At 48.8% G+C, this 27,273-nt stretch overlaps 1 protein-coding gene across 1 annotated transcript in view; it reads right to left on the bottom strand.

Annotated features, from left to right (window-relative positions):
• LOC122389356 (cadherin-23-like) overlaps window positions 1-25,247 on the bottom strand; it is a 42,761-nt gene extending 17,514 nt beyond the window's left edge. The window contains exons 1-22 of the mRNA XM_043381289.1: window positions 24,269-25,247; window positions 23,778-23,929; window positions 23,036-23,251; window positions 22,588-22,759; window positions 12,840-12,959; window positions 12,233-12,402; window positions 11,829-12,017; window positions 11,262-11,400; window positions 9,095-9,222; window positions 8,576-8,703; window positions 8,041-8,166; window positions 7,456-7,604; window positions 6,943-7,116; window positions 6,133-6,269; window positions 5,571-5,690; window positions 5,064-5,215; window positions 4,279-4,386; window positions 2,794-2,913; window positions 2,177-2,265; window positions 1,688-1,870; window positions 815-960; window positions 310-388 (exon numbers count right to left, since the gene is read on the bottom strand). Of these exons, the coding sequence (XP_043237224.1) occupies window positions 310-388; window positions 815-960; window positions 1,688-1,870; window positions 2,177-2,265; window positions 2,794-2,913; window positions 4,279-4,386; window positions 5,064-5,215; window positions 5,571-5,690; window positions 6,133-6,269; window positions 6,943-7,116; window positions 7,456-7,604; window positions 8,041-8,166; window positions 8,576-8,703; window positions 9,095-9,222; window positions 11,262-11,400; window positions 11,829-12,017; window positions 12,233-12,402; window positions 12,840-12,959; window positions 22,588-22,759; window positions 23,036-23,251; window positions 23,778-23,929; window positions 24,269-24,830 (3,559 nt within the window). The 5' untranslated portion in view covers window positions 24,831-25,247. The remainder of the gene's footprint in view (window positions 1-309; window positions 389-814; window positions 961-1,687; window positions 1,871-2,176; window positions 2,266-2,793; window positions 2,914-4,278; window positions 4,387-5,063; window positions 5,216-5,570; window positions 5,691-6,132; window positions 6,270-6,942; window positions 7,117-7,455; window positions 7,605-8,040; window positions 8,167-8,575; window positions 8,704-9,094; window positions 9,223-11,261; window positions 11,401-11,828; window positions 12,018-12,232; window positions 12,403-12,839; window positions 12,960-22,587; window positions 22,760-23,035; window positions 23,252-23,777; window positions 23,930-24,268) is intronic.
• Window positions 25,248-27,273: the final 2,026 nt, after the last annotated feature.

Below are 27,273 nucleotides of genomic sequence, written 5' to 3'. Positions count from 1 at the left end.
GTCAGATCAGGTCAAGATCAGCTAAGGTCAGGTTAGGTCAGGTAACGCCAGGTAGGGTCAGATTAGGGTCAGGCTAGTTGAGGATTTGGGTCAGGTCAGGGTCAGGTTAGGTCTTATCAATACAATACAATGGTGAACTAAAATACAGTGTTTGTTTATATATTATAGCAGATCTTTTATATTGTATTGATATTGCTATTTGCTCTTCACAAGTTTTTAACATGGGCTCTGCTTATTGACTACCTTCTGGGCATAACTAGAATGTTGTCGTTAGGCACTATCGCTACTCTGACTTTCATTCTGACTCACCGACGGCGGCATCTTCGCGGAGAGTCACTACTGACTCCGAGTCGACAAACTGAGGGTTGTTGTCGTTTTCATCCAGTACCTGATGACAGATCATCGACAAAGTCCAATGTCAAACCAGGTCACCCAGGGGTGTGTAAAGTTTACAAAGACGACAGACATTGGGTTTCTTGTACTTTGATGGTTGAAACGTGACAAAATAGAGGACAAGTTTGAAAAGACACGATAAGCTTATATAGAGACATATGGTGAAATACTGTAAAAAGGCACAAGAGTTTGATGAAGGTACCTAATAATGATGTCAAAGTGATCTTGATCTTCGAAAATATATACTTTACGACTTTGTAGGCGAGAGTATCTGCACTTTTACCGTTTGAGTTGTACGACAAACACTTGTTCCCGGATCCTCCATTCCAAGCATTCGCCAGGCAAATCGCATATCGAACATTCCTATCCAGGGATTGAACTCACAACCCTTCGCTCCCCAGCCCAGCTGACGCACACCCACCTGCACATAGACGTCGGCGTTGGCTGTGCGGGGCGGTCTCCCGCTGTCCGTGGCCTTCACGGTAAAGTTGAGCCAGGTGGTCTGCTCGCGGTCGATTCGCTTACCCACCACTATTTCACCGGTCTCCACATCCAGAAACACCAGATCTGCACCGAAATTTGCACTTGTTAACCAAAAACGGCTGTCGCGTATTACCTGTCGTTTATATCTAGTTCCATGTCTACCATCTCCTCATAACCCGTAAGCGTGATGATCTCACCAGGCTCGAATCTTACCTATCGTCTGTATCGTGACCACTGCCCGACTCTTTCGCTCCCTGTGTCACTCCGAACTCTCTCCTAAACCTCCTCCTTGAAATCGCCCCTGCTGTGCTAATAGCCCCTATATTAATAAGGTATAAGTCCCTAATGACCCTCTTCTTTCCTATTGATACCATCCCACCCCTACCATGACCCTCCCCAAACTTTCCTCCCTGGATCCGCCCTTGCCATGACACCTCCACAGACCTTCCCACTTCCCTTCCTGGCCCCCTTCCTGCGGCATGTAAGGTTCTAATCATTAATAATTAATTACCCGTTCTTCCCCTCCCTGACACCGCCCCTGCCATAACCCCCTCTACTGATCTCCTAACTTCCCCATCCTGAAACTGCCCCTGCCATGACCACTCCACTCCCCCTCCTCGCCTCCCTGACGCCGCCCCTGCCACGACCCCTCCGCTGGCCACCCCACTTTCCACCCTGACTCCGCCCCTGCCGTGACCTCCCCCCGTGTCCCTCCCTGACACCGCCCCTGCCACGACCCCTCGGCTGACCTCCCCACTTCCCACCTTGACGCCGCCCCTGCCATGACCCCTCTGCCGACCTCTCCACTCACCAATGATCTCCGCCGGTCCGTGCAGACTGTACTGTATCGTCCTATCGACATCCTCATCCTCCGCCACCACACTGACTATTGGTGTACCGGGCTTGCTGTTTTCCATGACAGAGCGAATATAGTAGGGTTGTCGGAAGATGGGATTGTGGTCGTTGACGTCAGCTAGACGAACTGTCAGCGTTGCTGAGGGGAAGAAAGGGCGGGGAGTTGAGGTCAAGTCATGTGTAGGTCAAAGAGATCAGCGAGGTAGGTTATTGGCAATTACGTGAAAATTCAGAAGTTACGCGAAGTCATTCTATAAATTACGACCGATTCGTATGTCGAAGATATCACGCATGCCAAGCTTTATCCATGTATTTCATGGTTTTTGATTGGTATGCCGTGAAAATCGCATCCATCGTTTCGCAAGCAAATTGAACTAATTTTGAAAGTTGAAACATGGACAAATATATTTCCACTTTTCCATCTTTCAAGGCTTCCATATCTCACCAGTGGCGGTTTGCCTGGCGTTCAGAGCTGCCAGATCCTCTACCCGAAGCACAAGACGTATCGTCTCAACCCTCTCTCTGTCCAGAGTCCTGAAGAGCAGCACGAAATGTGTTAGTGACGTCTGGATTTAGTATTTTATGATCTGAATCAGTTTGCTATTACTTTTCATTTGAAGTTGATGTTTTATTCAAAGTTGCGTTCATGTTCAGTTTATAGTTTCCATTGACAATTCCTGACCTAAACCGCACAGCCACCTAATTTTGAAAGTTGAAACATGGACAAATATATTTCCAACATTTCTGCTACGGTCAACAAGCAACCAATAGATGATTGTAATGATGATGATTGTAAGCTAATAACTAGAAAATGGGAGACAAAAGACAATGAGACAATTCCAGAAATAAAGAAGGAGAACTAGCGTCAAAGAGTAGACAGTAGTCGGCATAGGCGGCGGAACAGGGAGGGCACCGGGGCACCGTGCCCCCTTTGATTTCGGCATTTCAACATTAGCCCTATGGGCGTTGCATGGAAAGAATGGGACCAAAAGTCGGCAGTGCCCCCCCCCCTTTATTTGAAGGTGTTCCGCCGCTACTGATAGTCGTCACGACTCTTCTTACCTGGCGGTGCGCACTATGCCCTCAATGGGATGGATCTGGAAGGCCGCCGTAAAGTTGTAGTCGGAGGCCCTCACCAGGGTTCCCTCCTCCGTTCGTGCCTCGCCCAGGCTGTGGTCGATGCTAAAAATATAGAGGGGAGGATGACGTCAGTGACGAAAGTGTGGCATCGGTGGCCAAGCAATTGTAACTTCATAAGGCGGGTCGAACGTGCATCGGTTCAGTAAATGACGTAAGCTTGAACGGGGATTTAACGGCTACAGCGTTTAAATTTCTCCGCGGTTTTATGTCCAAAGTTTCTGCTCGGACAAAAAATAAAATCAACCCAAAGCTTCACGGATATAAAAGATGTTAGATAGGAAGAGGCATTTGACATTTCTCAAAAATCGATAAAAGTTGGGCTGAATATCTTTTAACCCTTTAATGATCACATCGTCAAAACTAAAAAAGATTTCCCAACATGTTTAGCCCTGGTATGAAATTCGTCAGTTATGCTTGATTTCAAACGCCAATGGGTGTTTCTGATCTATGCTTTAACCCTCGCCCGTAAACGGTGTTTTGCCACCTTCGCCCATGCAGGGTGGGTTGGTGCGAACCCCTGGCGTTTGAAAACAGAGCGTCGTAGAGCTTAGCGGAAACGACCAAAGGATTGCTCACAACGAGATCTTGCGATTGGTGGTATATTTTTTGGTCCTAGGTCAACATGTGGCCTACTTATGACCGGTCAAGGGTCAAATTTTCGAAAAAATCCAACTTTTTTCAGATTTCTGCGCCGATTGCGGCAAAATGGTAACAGATATCGACTTGAAACCTTCACTATCGTGATCCTTGATCAATTCTCTATCGTTTGGTGTGTATGTCGATGTCATAACTCTAAAAATGATGCGTTGGGAGTATCGGAAGTCTGCAAGGTCATTTGTGCATTGGGTCACGTCAGGCGTGTGACGTCACTGACCTGACCCTGACCCAAAATGAACTACAAGAAACAACCGACGATGCCTGAAATGGATAGCAAATTCGAATTCAGGGCATCAAAATACCCCGAAAAGGCATACAAGTGCAAGAAGTCAGTACAGGTCAACCGAGGTCACTGACCTTACCTTGACTTTTAGTAACCTTCAAAATGTCAACGGACATTGTGCCAATGTCAAATCAGCCAGTTATGATTCTAAAACAATCCATCAGTGTGTCAGGTCAGTCGGCATTTATACCAATGTGAAGCAATCTCCAATTTAGCGTAAATCTGGCCGGAGGTTGTTCCCTTTATGACGTCATAACTTCGTGACCTGACATGACCTTGACAAAAAATACCAAAAGTTGCGCAAAGGATGCCCCATAGGGTACTGAAAATTTGAGCAGGCTATCTGAAACGGTTCGGCGTGTAGCTAAGAAAAACCTCAGGGGGGGGGGGGTGCACCCCCCCTACATGGGCGAGGGTTAATAACACCATAAGGTCGACATCCCACCGCCTCACCACACAACTCTGACCTGTATCGCAGCAGTGGCACTGCGTCCAGATCAGTGGCCACCACCCTTCGGACGACGGAGCCGAGTGGTGTGTCCTCTGGTATTGTCACCAACCCCGGGTCCGAGAAACTGGGGACAGGTCGGGTCAGCTCGATCAGCTGGCAGTGAGTGACAGATCAAGACACAGTTACACAGATCACAGGTCAAGGCAAGACAGGCTGTCAGTTGAGGTCGATAGTGATCATGCACCATTTTTGGTTATGTTATTAAGAAGCATACTTTCATTTTCTGCAGAAAGTAAATGAAACATATTTCATGGAGATGCGTTTGAAGATACTGTTTTGTTTTTGTTTGTTTTTGTTTTTGTGTTAGGCCCTTTCGGTCTGACGAGACCATTTCAGAGCCGGAAGGATGATAGGAATTAGGGGGAGACATTGGTCTGGGCATGCACCCTAGTGAGTCACCGGGGCTGAGCCCGTCCAGAGGACAGGCCAACCAGCCCCAAGGCACTCACTGCACCCGGAGCAGCGGTGCCGCTCCAAGGGAGCAGCCCGCATGAGATAAAGGTGCCTGTCCAGCCCGGAGGGGGTTGCAGCGTGGAGGAGAAGGATTTCAGTATCTTGAGGATAGAAGCACGGAACGGTAGTTTGAAGATGCCGCCAAATCGACAATCTGTAGAGTGTGGCATAATAACGAAGAGAACTCGTAAAAGAAAAGGCCGATAGGCATAACCACCGGACAATTTGTATACATGTACACCCTAAACATACCTCAAAATTCTGCCAACATCCAGCATATCCTCCCACCTGGGCAGTTTGTTGTTGACGTCCTGGATGGTGATGTTGACGGTGGCGACATCTACCAGCTGGTCGGCGCCGAGCCCGCCATCTAGCGCCGCCACCGTCAACTTGTAGTTGGCGGCGCGAGGTCGGCTCAGGTCGGGGTCCAGGTTGGCACCCTGGGGAAAACACAGTGTTTGTTTTGAGTTTGGTAAGTGATAAGTAGTATAAGTTGCAACGCATGAATGCAGCTCAAATGTGTCTATATTTGAAACATAATAAAGTGTAACATAAAAAATGAAACTTAGGCAAAATAATAAGGGAAGAGTTTTGTCTCGATGTTTTAACAAATTGTCAAAAAAAGCGACAACAATATCTAAATAAGCCAGGTAGGCCCCTTTACATCAGCGTATCGGCAATCATAGGATTGCCGGTCAATTCGACCCACAGCTGCACACACCATCCTGAGTGCATAAGTATATTCATGAAAATATTACCATTTAACTACCCTTCTGACTTCCAAACGACACCCACCTGAGCGACAGTGATGAGTCCTGTTGTCGAGTCAATGACGAACTTATCCTGGGCCCCGTGCTGGATTCGGTACACCACCCGACTGTTCTGTCGCGAGCCGTCAGCGTCACTGGCAAATACCTGGGAGGGGGGGGGGGGTATAAAGACTTATGAAAAAAAAAATCGACATCGCATTGGTTAAGGAGACAGGCACTAAGCAACTCCAATATGATCAATTCTTTGACTATTATTGAGGTAGAGTGCAAATTATAGTGACTCTACTCTAAGTGATACAGGCAAACTCATTTGTGTACCTATCTGACAAAAATCAAACACTCATTTGGAATGAGTGACATCAGTGCAGCGAAAGTGGCGAAAATGTTACTTATCGATTTCAATTATCTAGCCTGTATAACTTTTTCTTTTAAATCAGTCGCAACAGGGGGCGTATCTTGAACAACAAAAATGTAAAATCTATTAGGCACCTCTAACTGATGTGTTTGACCAACATACATAACGTTAGCTCGAACTAACCCATTTGGCCTGACTGACCAGTAGTTGACCCCTGTGACCTCTCACTGACCTGTATGACCCGTGTACCACCTGGCGCGTCCTCCGATACCGTTTTGGTATAGACGGCCCGGTCAAACCGCGGCGCCTCGTCATTCTGGTCAGTGACGACCACCTGCGCTCGGCAGAGTGTGGAGAGCGGCGGCTGGCCTGGGGAAAGGGAGGGAGGGGATGTCAAACTGTTTGTCGCAGGAGGGGTACAGAAAGTGACAAATGTGATGCGATATGACGATGACGTAGGTATTACGTAACGATATCATTACCATTTTATCTCTATAATGGCGCATTATTTTAAGAAAATTGAAGCGATAGTTTTTACCACAAGGTTTATTATCTAAAAAAGTAATTTAAAATATCTTTTTATATATATTTAGTAGCAAAATATTTCTTTATTGTAAAAATAATTGCTGTTACCTATCAATCACCTACACCACTGATCAAAATATAAGTCAGGCTCCTCAATTTCAACTGGAAATGAATGCATACCTTTATTTTGTTTGTTTGTTTGTGTTGTTGGGTTAGGCCCTTTCGGTCCAATGGGACCATTTCAGAGCCGGGAGGATAATAGGATATAGGGGGAGACATTGGTCTGGGCAGGCACCCTAGTGAGTCGCCAGGGCTGAGCCCGTCCAGAGGACAGGCCACCCAGCCCCAAGGCACTCACTGCACCCGGCTACGGGTTGCGCTCCCTCAGGAGCAGCGGTGCCGCTCCAAGGGAGCAGCCCGCATGAGATAAAGTTGCCTGTCCAGCCCGGAGGGGGGTTGCGGCGTGGAGGAGAAGGATTTCAGTATCCTGAGGATAGAAGCACGGAACGGTGCATACCTTTATCGGCCACCTGAACAGTCAGGTTGACCATTCTGGTGTCACCCTCTCCGAACAGGGCCTCAAAGTCCAGAGGTCGGGTCAAGGTCAGTTGACCGGTGCTGCCATCTATAGTGAAGTTACCGCCCGGGTCACCGGCCACTATACGGAAGGTCAACTCCGAGTTGGGGGTGCCTGTGGGGAGAAGAAGAGGTCAGATGGGGGGGGGGGAATGAATCAATGGAAAGAAAAGTCAACTTGCGCAAGGAGCCTCTGACCTACCCTATGGGACAGTTCATAAATATTTGATCGGAGTTACAAAAAAAGATTTTCGCAAAAGCTTTGACAGGGAGAACAAGTCCTGAAAACGAGCGCCCGTCAATCGAGCGATTAACTTTCCCTGATATTGCCGTGTCCCGTCCTTTTTCCGTAACGCCTCATGTCTCTCCATCTATCTCTCATTTCCCTTAGCTCTATCTATTTATCGCTCTTTTCCCCAACCTCTCTTTACCCTCTCAGTCTCAACACACCCACCGGGCTGGTCGTCATCGGTAGCCTCTACCCGGGCCGGCTGAGACAGCTGAGCCGTATTTTCGGCCACAGTTAGCCTCAGCAGAGGACGCAGACACCGCGGGGTCTGGTCATTGACGTCAGTAACAATCACCTCTAGCGGTACGCGGTTCCTGTGAAAGAAAGGGGTGTGAGGGTTATGATTGGCAAGGTGAAATAACACAGACTATAATTCATAAAACAAATTTAAGATTTCTTTGCCAGTCCAGCTATAAGTTATTCCTACTTCACTCATTTATAATGGTGAAACTATGACTGCCTGTTTCTTTTGTCTGTTTATTTGATGCGTTGTTTTCTCAACTGTGATCTCACTTCTTCTGACTACTCCTATATCTTTGGACGAGATATCTCCACAGGTAGGTAGCTGATATCGAGCCGCCTCGCCTCACCTTGCCCATGCTGACAACTGATGTCTCGCCGCTGCCTCACCTTGCCCATACTGACAACTGATGTCTCGCCGTTTCCTCACCTTGCCCATACTGACAACTGATGTCTCGCCGTTTTCTCACCTTGCCCATACTGACGACTGATGTCTCTCCGTTGCCTCACCTGTTTCCCCGCCCGTTGTCGTCCCGTGCCTCCACAGTCAGCTGATGTCTCGCCGTTGTCTCACGATCCAGACCGTGGTCGTCGGTTAGGACCGTGATCTGACCCGTCTCCGTGTCGAGACGAAGACTGAAAGTGAGAAGGTTGATGAAAGGCTGAACATAGTGACTTTTGAGAAGGTTCATGAGTTCAAGATCGCCTTATTATTCAAATCAATTTGGCCATTCCATTAAGTAAGAGTGCACCTTTATTTAGCTGGGATCACTGAACATGATCAAAGGAGGCCAAACGACAATTCGCGACTATCATCGCCACATATTTTGCGAAAGAGACGGAGGATAAGTCTTGCGCCAAAATCCGTCGTGCTAAAATGCTACAGCTCGTTTGGCAAGTTCTCAATAATAAACAAAAGGAATAACTCCATGTAGTGTTCATAGAGACACATCATGTTATGCCAAAGATGCATTTGATGTTAGCATCTGTGCTTATATTCAGCATTTAATGTATATTTCCAAACACCTTAGAGCAGCATACTCACAATTCGGCGATATCCCCGGAGAGATCGGTATACCGAACTCCCTCCGTTCCAAACGAGCCAGAGTCGGGGTCTAGCGCCTGCATCCAGGCAATCATAGTCCCTCGACGGACATTCTCCGGGACTGAGACCTGGAACACAGTGGGTTTGTAAACTCTCTGTCTAACACAGAAACTCCGATAAAAGAGGGGTCGTGTCATTTGGGTGATAAGTCGATGAGTGGCATGTGATGGGGGCAAATGAAGATAATTTCTCATTCTCTTACGTAAAAGTGGGGGGATAGAAACACTTCGTAACCCTGGGACAAAAACACAATTCGTTTAATTTTATTTTTCCTTTTACGATTTTTATTTACTAAACAAACAAAGAAAACAGGCATTGAAAAGATGAAAATCCATAGAGTAATATTTTACAATAAAGTAGCTGAGCTAATCACAAAAAGAACCGTAGCGTGCCCTACAAGATTTAGTAATTCAAGCAACAATTTTTGTTTCGAGCATTCATTAATCAAATTTCACTTACTACGTATCGTTTTTCGGCGAACTCGGGAACATTGTCGTTGGCGTCTCTAACATAGACTGTTACCGTCGCTCGGGAGGACTTGGGGTTAATGTCGGTGACCTCCTCCGCCACGATGGTGAAATTCAACTCTGAAAAGAGCAGAGGTAACCAAAATTCATCGTTGTCCCTCGATCCAGGCAATTGCGCTATTTCGTTACCTATAACAAACATCATTTGAACTTTTATTACGGAGCGAGCGAAGCGAGCGGAGTCTCATACTGAATTAACCCTCGCCCTGGCAGGGCATTTTTCATAACACGGCCTGGCAGGGGGGGGGGTCGATGCGACCCCCCCCCCTCGCGATTGGCTCCTATGGCACCTAGAAACACCAAATTCGGTAGGTAGGTGGGCCCCCTGGAGTTCTCGCCCCTGTGCAAATTTGGTTGCTCTAGGTCAATATTTAGGGGGGTTTTGGGGGGTATAAATGTAAAAATTTCGCTAAAAACAGGTCAAAAGTTTTTCGCTTATAACTTTTGATCTAATTAAGATAAAGCAAAAAGAAAAGCACCAGTGAACTCAGCACGTCAAGGCGCGTCGAATGATATACTTTTTATCTTGCTTAAGTGTACATAAAGTTTTTCTTAAATTTTAAGTAAACTTAAATTAATAAATTAAGTTAAAGTTAACCAAATTGCATCATATCGCATATCATTCGATTCGGCTGATCACCAGGAACACAATGGTACCATTTTTTAAGCTCTAGCGTCATTATGTGCCAAGTTATTGGCAAAAACGTCATTTGCCCTCAGTTGACCTCATTGGACCTGACCCATGGATAAGTACACCAAACAAAGAAGCACCAAGTGACCTGCTGTTGAGTACTGTGGTTTCAAAGCACAAAAGTGATAGAACGAAGCGGATATCTCCAGTATTTTCCGAATTTAGTATTTTCCCATAGGCTTAACATTACGACGTAATGACCTCTAACTGACCTCAGGTCAGTGACCTCAAAAAACCCGAACTATATGTTATACAACTCGGTGAACTTAGCACATCCTGAAAGTTTGAAGGAAATCAGTGCAAAACTGTGAGTTGGACAGGTGCAAAAAGAAATTTGAAATTTGACCATGACCTTGTACCGGTTTTTCTGACCTGGTGACCTGACCTAAGGTCACCCGGACCTGAAATTTTCAGGTCATATGTAAAAAGGTTGCCCCATAGGCTGTGCCAAATTTGGCGGCGCTGCGCGCCGCCGTTTTTACGCTATCTTCGAAAAACCTTAGGGGGGGTCGCATCGACCCCCCCCCCCCTGCCAGGGCGAGGGTTAAGGGAAAATCCTGAGTATGAGCGGCCGGCCGGCCGGCCGGCCGGCCGGCCGTGGGGACGCTCTTCAAAAGCTAATATCTTAGGAACGGGACATCCGATTGACAAGCGGTCTTCTTTACTGAATGTCACTTGGACGTAAAAGTTCTGTGGTGTGATGGCCACCATGCGTTCTTGCCAACCACCGCACGTGGCGCGTGGTAAAGTTGGACATTTTTTAAGAACCCCCAAAATTGCAACCTCAATAACGGCACAACGGTTGGGCCGATTGAATTGAAACTCGGTACACAGTTAGGTCTCCATCAGATAATTCATCTGCATGTGTTAAGGTTGGGGTGCTACAGCACGTGCGCACGTGCAGGGGGCGCTCCCAGATCTCGAGAACGGCTGGGCCGATTGCGCTCAAATTTGGTACACGGTTGGGGACCAGTTAGTAGGGTGCCGTGCAAAAGTCAGTTTGGACCCCGCTTGCACGTGCGCACGTGCAGTGTGCCGCTTCCAGATCTCGAGAACGGCTAGGCCGATTGCGCTGAAATTTAGCACATCGCTAAAGACCGGTTAGTAGGGTGCAGTGCACAAGTTAGTTGGAGGTACCCCCTCGCAATTTCGCACGTGCAAAGCCCATCCTCTGGCTCTCGCTCGCTCCGTTAGTCGCCCAAAAGGCGTTTTACTGGTTTGTATTTATAAACATTATTTGTTTCTGAATAAATTATTAATAAATACAAAAGTTATTTATAGTGGCTTGATAATTATTTAAGAATGAGATCTAACAAAGAACATCAAGAAACTAGCAGCAATACGACAAACAATAAACCTTCTCCGGCTCTTCTCTGACCCTTATCTCAACTCAACCCCTTACACTCACCTCTGGCCGTCTCGAAGTCGATACCGGCCGGGTCCCGGACCCTGAGTGTCAGTGTCGCTTCGTTCACACCTTCCGGAGGTGTAACTTCAAAGGCGCCGCCGTCACCCTCGAGGTACAGACGAAACGTGCCATTTGTGCCCTGGTGGAGGGGGTATTAGTTCAGAGTGGATGATAGATGAATAAGTCGTTTTGTGATGTTGGCTGAGAATCGCTTCCACACTTACCTTTCTCACTCCTTCTTACTGCCTTCCCTACGTTATTTTATTTATAATCATCTATCTTTCTTCCCACCTCTCTTTTCTCTCCCCATCTAGCCTACAAACCCTCTCTATCCTCTTCATTCCTATCTTATTTTTTGCTATATTTTTATCCCTCCCGCCTCTCTCTCTCTCTCTCTCTCTCTCTCTCTCTCTCTCTCTCTCTCTCTTTCTCTCTCTCTCTCTCAATCTCTCAATCTCTCTTTCTCTTTCTTTCTTTCTATCTCTCTCTCTCTCTCTCTCTCTCTCTCTCTCTCTCTCTCTCTCTCTCTCTCTCCTCTCCATCTTTCTCTTTCTACATACCACTCACCTGGTCATAGTCATACACCTGCGGCGCCGCTGACCCGACAAAGGTCAGTGGTAGATGGCGCTGAGCTGCCTCGCTCACTTCGGCAGTATAGGTGGCGCTGCTAAACGTAGGCGTTTCGTCGTTAACATCTGTGAGAATGACCGTAGCCTCGGTGGTCACGTGATCGGTGTTTGAGCCGGCTTCTCGCGCCTGCAGGGAGAGGCGAGGAGTCACGTACTTTGAATTTTGCTGTTCAACGCTATGTTTGTGAAATGTTTTGCTGAAGCAAGAGAAGCCTGTAGCGCATAGTAGGTACGAGATGGGATAACAAACAAAAAGGCATTCCAAGTTTCCTTCGAATAAGTTTAGACTAGAGCGGGGCAGTGCTTCCTATTTGATAGCAATCCTACCTAGTTCCGACTTACCCCTATCGTTAGAATATAGGCGCCGTTCGTTTCAATCTTCCTCTCTCTGTCAAGCGGCCCAGCCACATAGATGGCACCACTGTCGGCGTCGATGGAAAAGATGGCGCCACCTCCGAACATGGCGTACTCGATGGCTGCGTTTACGGCTCGATCACCGTCAATGGCCAGCACTGTAACAAAGGGTTCGGACGTCATCGGAAAGTTAGAGTCATCTGTCCTTGTCTTGTTTTGAACTTTTAAACTTTTGTTTTACTTTGGATTAGCGACACGAATTTCATTGCTGATTGAATAAAGAAATTGTGAAATTGAAATTAAACCAAATAGGTCTACATTTTCGTAAAGGGCGTTGCCGAATAAAAAGTAAGAAGTTTGGCTGAAGTAAAATTGACATAACTTGGCGCCTATTGCTAAGCCCAGTGCTACCGGTAAAAATATTCGTTTCAACAACAGTGGCCTCCTTTTCAGGTAAAACATCTCTTTCAATATCCGAAGCAGGCAAATGGCTTTGAATCAGTTTATTCGTAATGTTACAGCCTCTCTCTGCATCAATCCTTCTCGCTACCTAATCAGTCCGAACACTGCACCTTCCCATCGCGTCCTCACCCACCTTTCATGATCTGGGCCCCGACGGCGAGGTCCTCAGAGATCCGCGTCACGGGCGGCACGACCACAAACTCGGGAGGACTGTCAGCAACGTCCTCCACGCGGACCACCAGAGCCGCCGTCGCTGTTCAGGAGGAAAAACGGGCAAGTGGAGATACTGGTGAGCAATTCATTATTGATTGGAACTCTCAAAGTAAATATGTTTGAGAAGTGCGGTGATTTTTTATGTGTGTAAGTATCCGGCTAAATAATATTATGCATAAATAAGACGCAGTTTCATGAAGATTGAAGGGGCATTCCACGATAGATCGACCAAAGTCGTACACCCTCATATTTTATTTTTTGCTTAAAATTGGTCTAATGGGTTGTTATGGGCGGGGAAGCCAGCTGTGCCAAGGATTTTTTTCTTCGAACACCGGTTTCTGAGATATAGCCTCAGGCAATTCCTGGAGGTCACGCTGCAACCCTATGTTTGGCGGCTTATAACTTAGAAACTATTGGTTTTCAATGGTAAAAACTTCATATGGTTCAACTTGCAATCAACAAGCGAACGTTTTGGCTATCTCGGATTTTCGAGTTTTGAAAATTTTGATCACGTGACATCTTGATCTTTTTTCGAAGAGTGACCTTAATATTTTCCCAACTGAAAGTCGCAATTTTGTCTGATGACGATTAAAGCCTTATCAATTGTCATTCATATGCGACAATAAAAAATTGGCTTTCGGCCTGCATTGACCTGAAATCAGGTCATTTTTTGACCTGTCCTTTATAAGTCAATGGCAGAAATATCGGCTACCACCGAAACGCATCTGACCGGTTCAAATACTTTTGAATCATGTTGAGTTAGGCTATTGATGATGGCACTGGTGCAGCTTTGTATCAGTGACCCGCTGAAAGGTCATCCGAGGTCACGCGTTGAACACACAATAATTTTCCGTTTTTGGCTGTACCTTTTGATCTAATAAAGAAAGTGACGTAGAATAGGCACCAATCTGTTTGATTTCGCTTAGCGCCAGTTCGTTTTGAATTTCGATACCGATGACCTGAGGTCAGGTCAATTTATGTTTATTTGCTCATCACCAACAGGTACAGATAAAACCCGGTTACAGGTGAAGTCATGGATAAATATAAGATAAATCTATATAAATACACGCAACCCTTCGGACGGACAAAAGCTCAATAAAAGCCAGCTCGTGCAGCATGGAGCCTTACAGAGGCCTTGTACACTGATATCGGAGAATAAAAGAAGTCTAGAGATGTGTTGTCTCTTAAAAGCTCATTGCACCTCGATGGGATACGGCAGAAGGTATTGTTTTTGATCGTTGCCACTCGAGCAAACGGACCGGTTTACCCCGCAGGGGGCTGACCGTGGTCAGAGCTGCTGCTTAGCCGGGGTAACCTGGCCCCGGCTTTGCGGCGGCTGTGACTTCGGCCAGTAAGGGGAGTAGCGCCCCCTCGGCCCCAGCTTGACGCGCGTTTGACCTGGACTTGCCTTGCTTACTGGATGGAGTGTCTGCAGGATTGGCCCCGCAGGGGGTTGGCAGTGGCTCGGGTTGCTGTCGGACTGGGTTCCTTGGGCCCTTGCCCCGCGGCGGCCCTGGCCTCGGCCAGCAAGGGGAGTAGCGCCCCCTCGGCCCCAGCTTGACCCATGCTTGCCTACGACTTGCTTTGATCGCTGGATGGACAGATGGTACGGCCCGACTTTTCTCGGTTTCCGTGGTTTTGTTTCTCTTGAGCGGTCTTTGTTTGCTTTTGCTTTGCTTCTCACCGGATGTCCGCGTTTCGTTCGATCACAGCTTTCTGATTCCTTTTCTCCCCTTTTTCGTTGTTTTTGCACCCGCAGGAACACAGCCGAGTTGGGCTAGTGTAAGGGGAGTGGCGTCCCCTCGGGTACCAGCCGGTTTTACTAGGCTAGGCGAGCCGACCCGTACCCCAGGACAACGGGATCCTGGAGGTTGAGCCCCCCACCGTGCGGAGCCAGTCGCGGTGGCTGGGCAACACGCCTCTTTGGCCCTGAGTTCTGTAAGGGCGGGACACTCAGTGGGGCGCCGCACTTGAGGAGCCATTCCCAGTCGTGATGCCGCCGGGGGTGGTGTCGGAGAGGTGTCGCCGGCGGAGTTCGGGCACTTGTGCTCGTCCTCCGTCGGTGGGGCTGATCTGTCGCTGCCCCTGGCGGTGACTCGGCGAGGCGTCAAGGGAGGAGGCGGTATCCGACCGTGGGGGGTGGTGAGCCTCTCTCTCCCCCTCGGAAGGTGCCGCCAAGTCCCGTACAGTCAGCTCGGCCGTCCCAGGCCTTGTAGCGGCGCCGTTGCGGAGCGTCGGCGGCCGAGCTGGCGGAGACCAACTCTTTCACATGGATAACTTGACCGATCCCCCTTCCCCCCAGTCCAATCCCTCGGCCTCGGCCGATCCTCGCCCGTTGGCCTCGGCCGACAGGCGAACGGTGCTCGACAAAGGTCCGCGATCTCCTAAGATCCTTATCTTCCGGAGCGCAGACAGGGAGCTGAGCTCTCTGTCGCCCTTTCAGCGGAAGGATGGCTGTGACCGGTTTGGTTCGATCGTTCGTTGTGACCGGATGCGTGATGGCGCGCTGGAGGTCGAGTTCAGGAAAAGCGAGGAGGCGGCGAAAGCGTTGGACGCTACTCGCTTCGTGTTCTCCGAGGGACGGGCATCCGGCCGGAGGCTCGTCTCCATCCCGCTTACAGTGGAACCTCACCGATCTAAGAACTCCTCACGAGGAGTCATTAACTGTTTCGATCTGAGGGGAGTGAGCGACGAGGACATTGCGGACGGGCTCGCTGATTTCGGCGTGACAGCGGCTCGCCGCATCATGACGAAGAGAGGCACGGTCTCGACCAACAACATTATTCTGACGTTTGACTCCACTGACTTGCCGAGTGAGATTCGCGTGGGCTACGTGAAGGTTCGCGTGCGGCCTTTCGTCCCAGCGCCCATGCGCTGCTTCCACTGCCAACGTTTCGGCCACACAAAGGACAACTGCCGAGGAAGACCCACGTGCTCCAAGTGTGCTTCGCAGGACCACACTGACGAAACCTGTGACTCGGAGACCCCCCGATGCGTCAACTGCGGAGAGGGGCAGACGCCGCACTCCGCGTATGATAGGTCTTGCCCTGCATACGTCAAGGAGAAAGAGATCATGACCATCAAGGCTACCAGAAATTTGTCTTTCAGAGAGGCCCGGGAGGTGTACAACCAGAGTCACCCGAAGACCTCGTATGCCCAGAAGGTGAGAGTCACAAACTCTACCGATGCCTCCCAGATGAGTGTGGCACAGCTCGTGCAGCTTCTCAAACGATTCGGCCTCACCGTCGTAGCCACTGGTGACTCAGCGGACACCACGGCGCCTCATGCGCCGCCGAGCAACACAGAGCAGGCTGCTCAAGAGTCAGTGTGGGGTCCACCCAGTCCCGCTCCAGCCGCGAACGGTGATGGAGACGGCTGGGCCGTCGTCCAGCGCCGACAGGGTGGTCGGCGCCCTCCGGCGCAGGGTAAGGCGCCACCCACCCCGCCCCGCCCCCGACCGCCCACGGCGGTGCAGGAGGCGCTGCGGCGGGGGGAGGAGGAGAGGAGGGCACGAGAGGCGAGGAGGGCTCGCCTCGTCCAGAAGGCCCTCGAGGCTAAGGAAGCCTCATCTGCCGACTCCGCCTCCGGGAGTGCCAATGCGGCCGTTGCCGCTGACACCCCGGAGACACCTCAGGCGGGGACTCGGCCCATCATGGGTCCCCCGCCGCCTCCTCCACCTCCGCAGCGGCGGCCACCACCGCCGCTGCCAGAGACGCCTGTGTCGAGGACACAGGCCGCCGCCTCGACATCCCCGTCGGGGCGGCAACAGCCCTCCGCGGCTCCAGGGCGCCTCGCCAAGCGGCAGACGTCCCCGAGCTGGTCACCTTCGGAGGGCGACGCCCCCCGGTCGAAAAGGCCCCAGCCGGGCCCGAGCCATGCCCGATCTGCCTCTGCCGAAGGGAGGCTTCACCGAGAGGGCTCAGGGCACCCCCGTATCCGCTACGGGGGGAGCGCCTCCTCGGAGTTAGAGGACCTAGTCTAGTCTTTCAGTCTAGTCATTTCCTCTTTTATCCTTTTATCTTTTTCGCGCTATTGCTCTTTTTTACCAGGTGCATTTTTTTCGGTGCTTTTTACCTTTTTTGTGGTCAGTCAGGTATCTGTGTGCGCCTTTGCCTCATGTTATATGCGCCCTTTTTGCGCCTTTTTAACCACGCCTTTTATTCTACAGTGGAACTGTAGAGGCCTCCGGGCCAACTACCAGGACCTACAGTCTCTTATCCGTTGGCGCACACCCCTTGTTTTAGGTCTCCAGGAGACCAAGCTAGCGCCAAACGTTACCTTTGCCATCAAGGGTTACTCTGTTTTTAGAAGAGACTTAGACACCCCGACCATTGCCCATGGAGGTGTACTTTTGGCAGTGCACCACAGTGTGCCCGCACGTCAGGTTCCGCTGCAGACTCCTCTGCAGGCGGTAGCCGCTAGAGTTGATTTCAACCACCGGGAACTAACTGTATGCTCTTTATACCTTCCACCAGGTATAGCGCTCCCGGTGGTTGAGCTGCATCGACTTGTCGATGAGCTTCCACCTCCGGTCCTGGTAGTCGGCGATTTTAATGCCCATAGCCTGGCGTGGGGATGCGACACGACTGGCACTCGTGGTCGACTTTTAGAATCTTTTATCCGCGATGAGGCGCTGTGTATTTTAAATACAGGACAGCGCACCCATTTTACAACACCCTCCGGTCAAACATCGGCTCTGGACCTGAGCTTAGTCAGTCCGCGGCTAGCTCAGCTTTTTACCTGGTCCGTCCATGACGACCCACTCGGGAGCGACCACTTCCCAGTGTGGCTGGAGCACCAGGAGTCCCCAGTGTCAGGCAACCGTCCACCCAGGTGGAATGTTCGGAAGGCCGACTGGGGCGAATTCCAGGCCGCCGTAGAGGCCACGGTTTTATCCAGAGCCGACGCCTCTGTGATGTCTACAGAGGATTTTACATATTTACTCATTGACTCCGCAAACGGGTGCATACCCAAGACGTCGAGTCAGCCTCGTCGTCCTCCGGTCCCGTGGTGGACCAAGGAATGCGGAGATGCGATTCGTGCCAGGAAGCGCGCTTTTAGAAAGTTTGACCGGAGCAGTACTACTGAGAACCTCATCGCTTTTAAGAAAGCGCGGGCTTTTGCCCGTCGCGTTTTAAAAGAGGCAAAGGCTGTTTCATGGCGCACGTACGTGAGTTCCTTAAACCGTTTTACTCCTACGACCCAGATATGGGCACGCATGAAGCGCATTGAAGGCCGGTTCAGCTCTGTTCCGCTTCCGGTTTTAAGAGTGAACAACACGGACATATCCCACCCTTTAGACGTCGCAGAGACGATAGGCCGTGCACTCTATCAGCGCTGCCGAGGAGAGCCGTCCTCACGACCTGCACCAGCCGCCGTGGACTTCAGCACAGCTGAAAATTTGATGTACAATGAGCCTTTCTCTATGGCTGAGCTCACGTCTGCCATCAGCTCGTTGCGCAGCGTCTCAGAAGGTCCGGATGCTGTCCACAACGACATGCTCCGTCATCTCCCAGCAGTTGCCCTCGAGGCGCTGCTAGCAACTTTCAATTCGCTTTGGGAGACTGGCACTTTCCCTGAGACCTGGCGGGAAGCCACTATCATTCCTATCTTGAAGGCTGGCAAGTCGGGACATGACCCTCTCCACTATCGGCCCATCTCTCTCACATCATCGCTTTCAAAGCTGATGGAGAAGATGGTCAATGTGCGTCTTAGCTGGTTTTTGGAACATCACGGTGTTTTTACAAACGCCCAGTGCGGTTTTAGAAAGCACCGCAGCCCTGTTGACCACATTTTAGCCCTCGACACCGAGATACGCACCTGTTTTACTGAAAAGAAGCACCTTGGAGCACTGTTCTTTGATATTGAGGCGGCCTATGATACAGTGTTACGACACAGAATACTTTCCAAAGTACACAAGTACGGCATACGCGGCCGGATGGGCCTCTTTATTAAGAACTTTTTATCGGGTCGTCGGTTCAAAGTCCGAGTTGGCAGTAGTCTTTCGAGCAGTTTTACTCAAGAGAACGGAGTTCCCCAGGGCGGGGTGCTTAGTGTGGCTCTCTTTGCAGTGGCGATTAATGACATCGCTGATGATCTGCCGGTCTCGATCGGTAGATCGCTCTTCGTGGATGATTTTGCCATTTGGTTTGCCGCTTCAAGCGCTCGGCATATGGCCAGACAGCTGCAGCTTGCAGTGACGCGGTTGGAGAGATGGAGTCGTGACAACGGTCTTCGTTTTTCAACAACGAAGACCGTCGCTATGCACTTTTGCCGCCGCCGCTGCGGCGACCTTCCCTTGGGAATCCAGCTCTATGGACAGGTGATTCCTACTCGTCCGTTGGCGAAGTTTCTTGGGATCTTTTTTGACAGTCGTTTAACGTATAAAGAACATTTTAGAACGCTTCGGGAACGATGTTTTAAATCCCTGAACGTTTTAAAATGTGTCGCCCGCACATCTTATGGTGCGGACCGCAGGACCCTTCTTCTTCTATATCGATCTATTGTACGATCGAAGCTAGATTACGCTTCCTTTGTCTACGATTCAGCGAGTGAATCTAGCAAGAGGGTCCTGGATACAGTCCATCATGCAGCACTCCGAGTAGCCACCGGAGCATTCCGCACCTCGCCAAGGAGCAGCATTCTTGCTGAGGCGCATGAACCGCCACTTTCACTCCGCCGTCAGATGTTGGGTATGCGGTACGCGCTGAAACTGCGCCAATTTCCTATGCACCCGACGTACCCATACGTTTTTTCACGGCATGCCACCCGATGTAACGGAAGGTTACGGCCCTCGTTCGGAGTGCGCATGAAAGAACTGTTTTCAAATGCTGACATAGCATTGCGTAACGTTCGTCGTACCTGGGCTGCGCCCCCTCCACCGTGGAAAAGTGTCAGTCCACAGGTGGATCTTTCGCTTTCTGCAGTTCCAAAGGGCAAGTTGCTGCCTGCAGAGGCACGAGTCCGAGCCTTGGAACACCTTGCCTCTTACGATGGTTTTATTCCTGTATTCACAGACGGCTCTAAAACACCTGAGGGAGCGGGCTGTTCTTTCGTCGCTGGCGACGATACCCGTTCATTTTCGTTGCCATCTTTCGCCTCGGTGTTTTCATCGGAACTTGTTGCCATCGAGAAGGCTTTGTGTTTTATTGAGGTATCGGACGGACCTTTTTACTTGATTTTATCGGACTCCCTAAGCAGCCTGTTGGCCCTACGGAGTTTTAATCCAGCCGACCCGATCGTTCAAGACATTTTAGCTCGGCTTCAGTCAGTAGAACAATCGGGTAAATCTGTTCAGTTCTGCTGGATTCCCAGTCACGTTGGCGTTCATGGCAATGAGCTGGCAGACGCGGCTGCAAGGCGTGCTGCTGCAGCACCCTGCACTCGTCGGTTGCCATTGCCGGCGCGTGATTTTTACCCTGCCGTACGATCTTTTATTCTAACGGAGTGGCAGGCAGAGTGGCGCCTGCGTGGAGGCAGGAAGCTCCGAGAGGTGAAGCCGACTCTGGAGCATTGGAGGTCTTGCTCGCAAGACAACAGGTCAAACGAAGTGATTTTATGCAGGCTCCGCATCGGTCATACGTATGCGACGCATGGCCACCTCCTCCGCGGAGATGAGCAGCCCGTTTGCGGCGGGTGCGCCGTGCCTCTCACCGTCGCCCACGTGCTTTTATCTTGTCGACGCTTGGAACCGGACCGGACTCGCTACCTGGGCCGCATCGCTCCGGATATCACCGTCCGCCACTTGCTGGGTGACGAGTCACCCTGGGTCTTATCTGGCAACATCTTTTCCTTTATCCGTTCAATCAAATTCCAAGTAATCTACTCGATCTGATACCAAACCAACTAGTCCATACGTCTATTCTAATCTAGTCCTTACGCCTAGTCAGCTGTCTTTTACGATACGCTTGGAGTATTTTACCCTTCTTTGCTCCTTTTAACCAGCTTTTAGGCTTTTTAAGCCTTTTATTACGTCGGTTTTCTTGTGACACACTTGCTTTACTTGTATATAGTTATGGGCGCAAAATGACCTTGTAGTCGGCGCGCCCTTAAGCCCCAATAAACAAACAACAAACAATCGAGCAAACGGCACATGCCAAAGAGCTGGGGACCTGTTGCGTCTGACAGGTGTCGACAGCTGAAACTGATGTAGCAGCTGAGGACAGTCAATGTGGCCGTGAAACACACCGTAAAGGAACATCAGGTCATGTTGCATGAGACGTGATTTGATCGAGGGAACGTTAAAATGCCGAAGTAGGTGATCATAGCTAAGATTTTGTGAGCAAGTGTTACTAGAACAGGCCAGCCAGATGAGAAATGTGTGCTGAATACGTTCGAGTCTTTTATTTCTTGACCATCCCATTATAAGTCAATTGGGGAAAAATCAGCTCCCTTATTTTTACACTAAAACGCGTCGGAATTGCCTAATATACCATGAGTGACTCCATATGCGACTAAATTTGACTACCTTGAGACCTTTTTTGCTCTTGGTCAACTGTGACGTTGCTCTTGGGTCATGTGACGTCATTAAAGGTCACCAAAATGTTTTTTTGCTAATAACTCCTTACAGGTTTGAGATACAGCCGCGCGGATAGGCTCATTGTGTTCAGCTCGTCAAGGCCCATCGAATGATATATATGATGACCTTAAGGTCACGTGACCTAAGGTCAACTTTTGACCTTTACCTTTCGAGGTCAACATACACATGTTTCGATGCGGATCGACGAGAGGATCACGATGGTGCTATTAGTTTGTTCCTAGCTGGGATACTTCGAAAGGTATTCGAGAAAAACTTCATATATATGTAGTGCCGCCATTTAGACTTTCTTTTTACCCCTGTGACGTCATCTTTGACCTGACCTGAAAATGACCTGAGTAAAAATTGTAGACCTTATCCATGTGTACCCTGTGCCGTTTACCGCTTGTCGCTATCTTGCTTTGTTCTCGAGATCTCGCTGTCGCTCCCGCTCGTAATAATGGGAAGGTCATAAAAATGACCTGACCTGAGGTCAACGCAGGCCGAAAGCCACTTTTTTATTATCGCATATGAATGAAAATTGATAAGGCTTTAATCGTCATCAGACAAAATTGCGACTTTCAGTTGGGAAAATATCAAGGTCACTCTTCGAAAAAAGGTCAAGATGTCACGTGATCAAAATTTTCAAAAATCGAAAATCCGAGATAGCCAAAACGTTTGTTGGTTGATTGCGAGTTGAACCATATCAAGTTTTTACCATAGAAAACCAATAGTTTCTGAGTTATAAGCCGCCAAACATAGGGTTGCAGCGTGACCTCCAGGAACTGCCCGAGGCTATATCTCGGAAACCGTTGTTCGAAGAAAAAAATCCTTGCCACAGCTGGGTTCCCCGCCCATCACAACCCATTAGACCAATTTTAAGCAAAAAATAAAATATGCGGGTGTAAATTTTAAGTTTTTTTGGTCGATCTATCGTGGAATGCCCCTGAAGTAACTCATATCAACAACGGTGCAAAATATGCCGTTTCTTAGTGGAGCTGAAGGTGTTATCAACAAGACATGAGACACCCATACAATACAATATAATTCGTAGATGATGCAAGATAATTAACCAATTCAAATAACTATCATCCTTACAACTAATTTCTAGAAAAATTTTCCGCCCTAAAAATATCAAACACCCGCAACTGACCTGTGTGCGCGTTTGTTGCAGCCCTGTCCACGGCTAGAACCTGCAGCTGATAGAACGGCTGTCGCTCATAGTCCAGCTTCCCATCCAGTTTCAGAACGGCCCGACCTTCTCGAGTTGTTACGGAGAAAAGGTCGCGGGCGGCTGAGGAGTCGGCCTCCAGCCGATATACAACCTGTTGAGGGCGACAGTAGATGGCGCTGGTGTAAGTTATGGACAATGGAACTTCGTAAATCACAAGAAAACGGTTAGAATCGATCATAAAAAATTGAAAATAAAAAACTTCTCTCACGCATCGACACTCGACACTTCGATTAGGATGTCCAATGTCCATTAATCGAATATTCGATTAGGGTTTAGCGACGAAACTATTTGCATTCAAGAAAAATGGCTGATTTGTCCTCAGCTGATCACTGCACCAACAATCACGAACGAGTTTTATATAACTTACCTGACCGAACGGCCCCTCATCTCGATCGGTAGCCTGTAGGACAGCCAACACCCTCGGCTGGGAGTCTTCTCGCACAGTTAGGGTGGGTTCGTGTGGTAGAAATACGGGCATGTTGTCGTTAACATCTTCTACCAGAATCAGTAGAGACTGGGTGACGACAGCCTCGCCGAGTCTACCGTCCGTGAGAGTGAGAACTATGCTGTATTCGTCTTCAAGCTGAAACGGTAAAAAAAAATGAGTGAATGAACGGGAAAAATGAATGAAAGGAATAGGGCACGAAAGCAGTCAAAGGACGAAAGAGAAGGTAGGATGAAACGAAGAGAAGCATAGTGAATAGCAAAAGAGCATAGACGGCCTAAAGAAGCAGATTGACGAGCAATCACAGTCAAGAAAAGTGGTGGCGTAAAATTCAGAACGAACACTGGGTAGGTATTCAATTATCATTGCCCATGTTTTGTGATGGATGAAACTTTGGAGTTTGGATCTCTCCCTTCCCTTCCCTTCCGCCCTCCTCTCCTTCCAACTCCTCTGTCTCTCTCTCCTCTCTCTCACCCTCTCCCTCTCCCTCCTCTCCTCTCCTCTCCTCTCCTCTCCTCTCCTCTCCTCTCCTCTCCTCTCCTCTCTCTCTCCTCTCCTCTCTCTCTCTCTCTCTCTCTCTCTCTCTCTCTCTCTCTCTCCCTCCCCCCTCACCTCCCCTCCCCTCCCCTTCCTTCCTCCCTTATCCCCCCTCCCCCTCACTAACCTCCCGATCCAGCGGTCTCCTTAGCACCAGATCAGCCTCCGTGTCAGTAGCGGGTCGTATCTCCAGTAGACGTGACCCCACCTGACCCCTGATGGCGAACTGTAGACGGTCGCCGTCCGGGTCGTAGCCCCGCAGACGGTATATCACGCTGCCTGTGGCGGAGAGGGGAGGGGAAATGACGTCATTGGGTCAGTGACAAGATGATGAGGTCAATGACTATCGTCTAAAAAGAAGACGCTATTGGATTGCTGATGTTGGATATCGAACGATCTTTCAGAGCCAATTGATCGGATTCGTTATCTCGTGTTCTTCAAAATGACAAAAAGAGAGGGTCTGTAGCAGTTTATAAGCAGATCTACCATGTAGGTATAAGTCATGCTCAGAACAACACTTTTAAAATTAGTTATGACTGTGCTGAAGCTGCAGATATGAAAATAAATGACGTCTGTTTACATCTACAGCACTCATGTTTCCAGCTAGCAGTTACTTACCTACTGGAGTCTGATCGCCTTCCCGAAGCCTCAGCACGATCTCGCTCTGACCGTCCAACAGAAACCTCGGCGGGACGTTTCCAAGTGCAGGCGACACTAGCGCCACCAACACAACTGCAAAGGTCGTCCATAGATGGCGCGACAGTCGTAACCGTGTTTTTGTCGCCGTCTGTGGCGAAAGTAATGATTGTTTTTGAGATTTCGATGTGAGAATATCCAGAGGAGTTGCTGGTAGACAATTGTGATGACTCGGTGATGATGAGTCCTGTAACCTGCCACCATCGTTGGGAAAGAATGTTCCGCTCAGCCGTTCAGTCACGGACTGCTCCTGTTTGTCAGGAGATTCCATCTTCGTCATCATATGTGACGTCACGCATGGCATTGATGACGTCCCATGATGTTCTGAAGGCTCCAACAGAGACTTCGCTCGACGATGGGTTGATTTTGACTTATTCCTTGTTTCAAGTCGAAGCCGTCTTCTTTCTCGTTGAGCCATTGCCATGTCTGAACAGCCCTGCATCACTGATATCGAATGTCCACTCTGCGCTGTGATATATGTCATGTCATTGACATTCAACTCACACAACACGCAAGCTCCTCACTCGATTACGTCTATTGTGACGTCCAAAATCGCCGCAACGCACCGGACTGTAACGTCCGTTACACACCACGGCGTATGTGACGTTTGCGGCACTGCCGAAGCACCCTGGACGTTCCGTCACGGTTGAGACGGTTGTGACGCGCTGCGTGACGCAGGCGTCACGACCCCGTGCCGGTCGCGTCACGGGCCGTGCCGTCTTAGTCACGAGTTCGCGGCTGAGACAACGTCCGGCATCAGACGATACTAGCGCCGCGTGGTGGACGCCGGAAGAACCGCTTCAACTATTTGCCACCCCTGGTTTGTAGTAGCGTTTGAAACAGTCCTTACTAATGAATGTGCTTCGTGATTGATGATTCAGTGATGATGATGAGCTGATTCGTTGAAAATTTTGTGTTTGGTTGAGACGAGGTTTTCGCCAGGTCACTCGACGATTTCACCTGCGAAGAAAAAGACAACAATGTCATAAATACGTAAATACTTTTATTTGATGCACTCCGCTGCAACTTCATCCATAAGATAGCCTTTGTTGCCGCTAGCACGCTGTGATTTCTCGAGTCCCAGCAAAAATATAAACTTCACATCGTCGTCTACACAAAGCACAATTTATTAGTGTACAGTTATCATGCTAAGCTTTACACTTTATTGTACTTTATTATAATTGTTACTTATACTTGATATTATATGGTTTCATTTTATTATGATCATCTAATTATATCATTTATTACTTATTACTTATACTTATACTTTATTATACTTTATACTTTTATACATTATTTTATACTTTATTTATACTTTATCGCAAGAAAAAACGACACCCCGAGTCCCGTTTAGACCTTATTGCAATAAAAACAACCATAGCGTACCATCCATGATCGTACGACATTCACTTCACCAAACAGTCCCAGCTAATGAAAGCCCCCAAACTTTCCCAGTTTAGAGTTTATGAAGAAACATGATTAGTTCAAAAGTTGATTAACTCCGTAGCCGAGTCTCCAAAGTTAGTCCGCACGATATCTGATCACGAATGCTGTTTACGATTAGTAAAAAAGAACACGATTTCAGGGAAGATGTGTCAGGAATCAGAACAACAGCCGATAACAGAATGACGAAACATCCAGTTGCATTTTTGTAAAATTTCAAGACTTATTGGAAACAAACGAGACCAAAACTTTGTTTCAAAAACTTATCCCAGCATTCTCAATTTAATCCCACTACTCAACTCATTCTCCCTTCCCTTCCCTGGGACTCATTCCTTCGCGCAGGCCTGTCGATCACTCTCCTCCCCCGCTTCCAACTCTCCCCTCCCCCTCCCAATCGCCCCTCCCCATGCGCGCGTGACTATACGCCATCAGTCTACCCCGATTTGGAGCCGCCCGGGCCGCCGTTTTTACGCCCCCCCCCCTCCCCTCCCCTGAACAGCTTGCCCTCGGCTCACGTGCTCCAGTCGATAAATTGATGTGTGGAGGTGGGGGGAGGGGGCTGGAGTGGGCATGCACTATGGTGTTCATAACATACACAACACCCAACATCGGCACCTGAAGGGAAGGAAGGACGTGTTAATCCAAAGAAAGAGCGAGAGAATGTCAATCGAATGACAAAAGAAGGTAATGCAGGTAAAACAGAAAAGGGCTAATATGGAGCAGCCTTGTCCATAAAATATATAAATAGTTAGTATGCGGAGCTAAACGCTTCTCATGACTACATGTTGGAGAGTGAATAGTCGTCAAAATATATTCGTCAAAATATATAGGTACGCTATTTGTCTCCATAACGTATTCTCCATGGTTACATCTTTATTATGCAGCAGTTTATAAGTCATAAAATGGTCAGCTTCATCACACTATGTCTAATTTGTCGTTCGTCTAAACAGGACCATCATTTATCTTCATCATGCACAAGCATTTTGCCACGTAAAGGAGCTTTCAACGCGTCGATATTATGGTATCATATTACGAGGGGGTATCGGAAAGTTCTGATCATCACATGGAAGATGTAGACCGATTTTGATGATTTTTGGTTGGTATTATATTTGGTTATTAAGAACAATGTTCCCGCAAAGAGAATCCTGAGAAGTGGTTTTATCTTATGTAGGAGAGACTTAGAAGTAAAAAAGATGAGTATTGGGACCATTGAGGACCGAACTGTCATCCAACTAATGTATTTGAAACGGTATCACACTGAGAAAATACATCAAGAACGTGAAATCAGTTTATGGCGAGGAAAGCCCATCTCATGCACTTACCGAAAATGAAGAAATAATTTTCAACTTGGTTGCATGGCCCTTGCAGGGGAGTCAAGAAGTGAGTGGCTACCAGTGACTGACAAGGTGGTGACTGTGAAGGAAGTGGAGGACCTCATCCTTACAGATCGTCGTGCGACCTTTCAGATGATTGTGCAACAGAAA

Source organism: Amphibalanus amphitrite, unplaced genomic scaffold (assembly GCF_019059575.1).
Source record: "Amphibalanus amphitrite isolate SeventyFive unplaced genomic scaffold, NRLGWU_Aamphi_draft 000355F_arrow, whole genome shotgun sequence".
In the NCBI taxonomy this organism is placed as follows: domain Eukaryota; kingdom Metazoa; phylum Arthropoda; class Thecostraca; order Balanomorpha; family Balanidae; genus Amphibalanus; species Amphibalanus amphitrite.
Note: the sequence above shows the minus strand (reverse complement) of the source record. Positions and strands in the feature narration are given on the sequence as shown.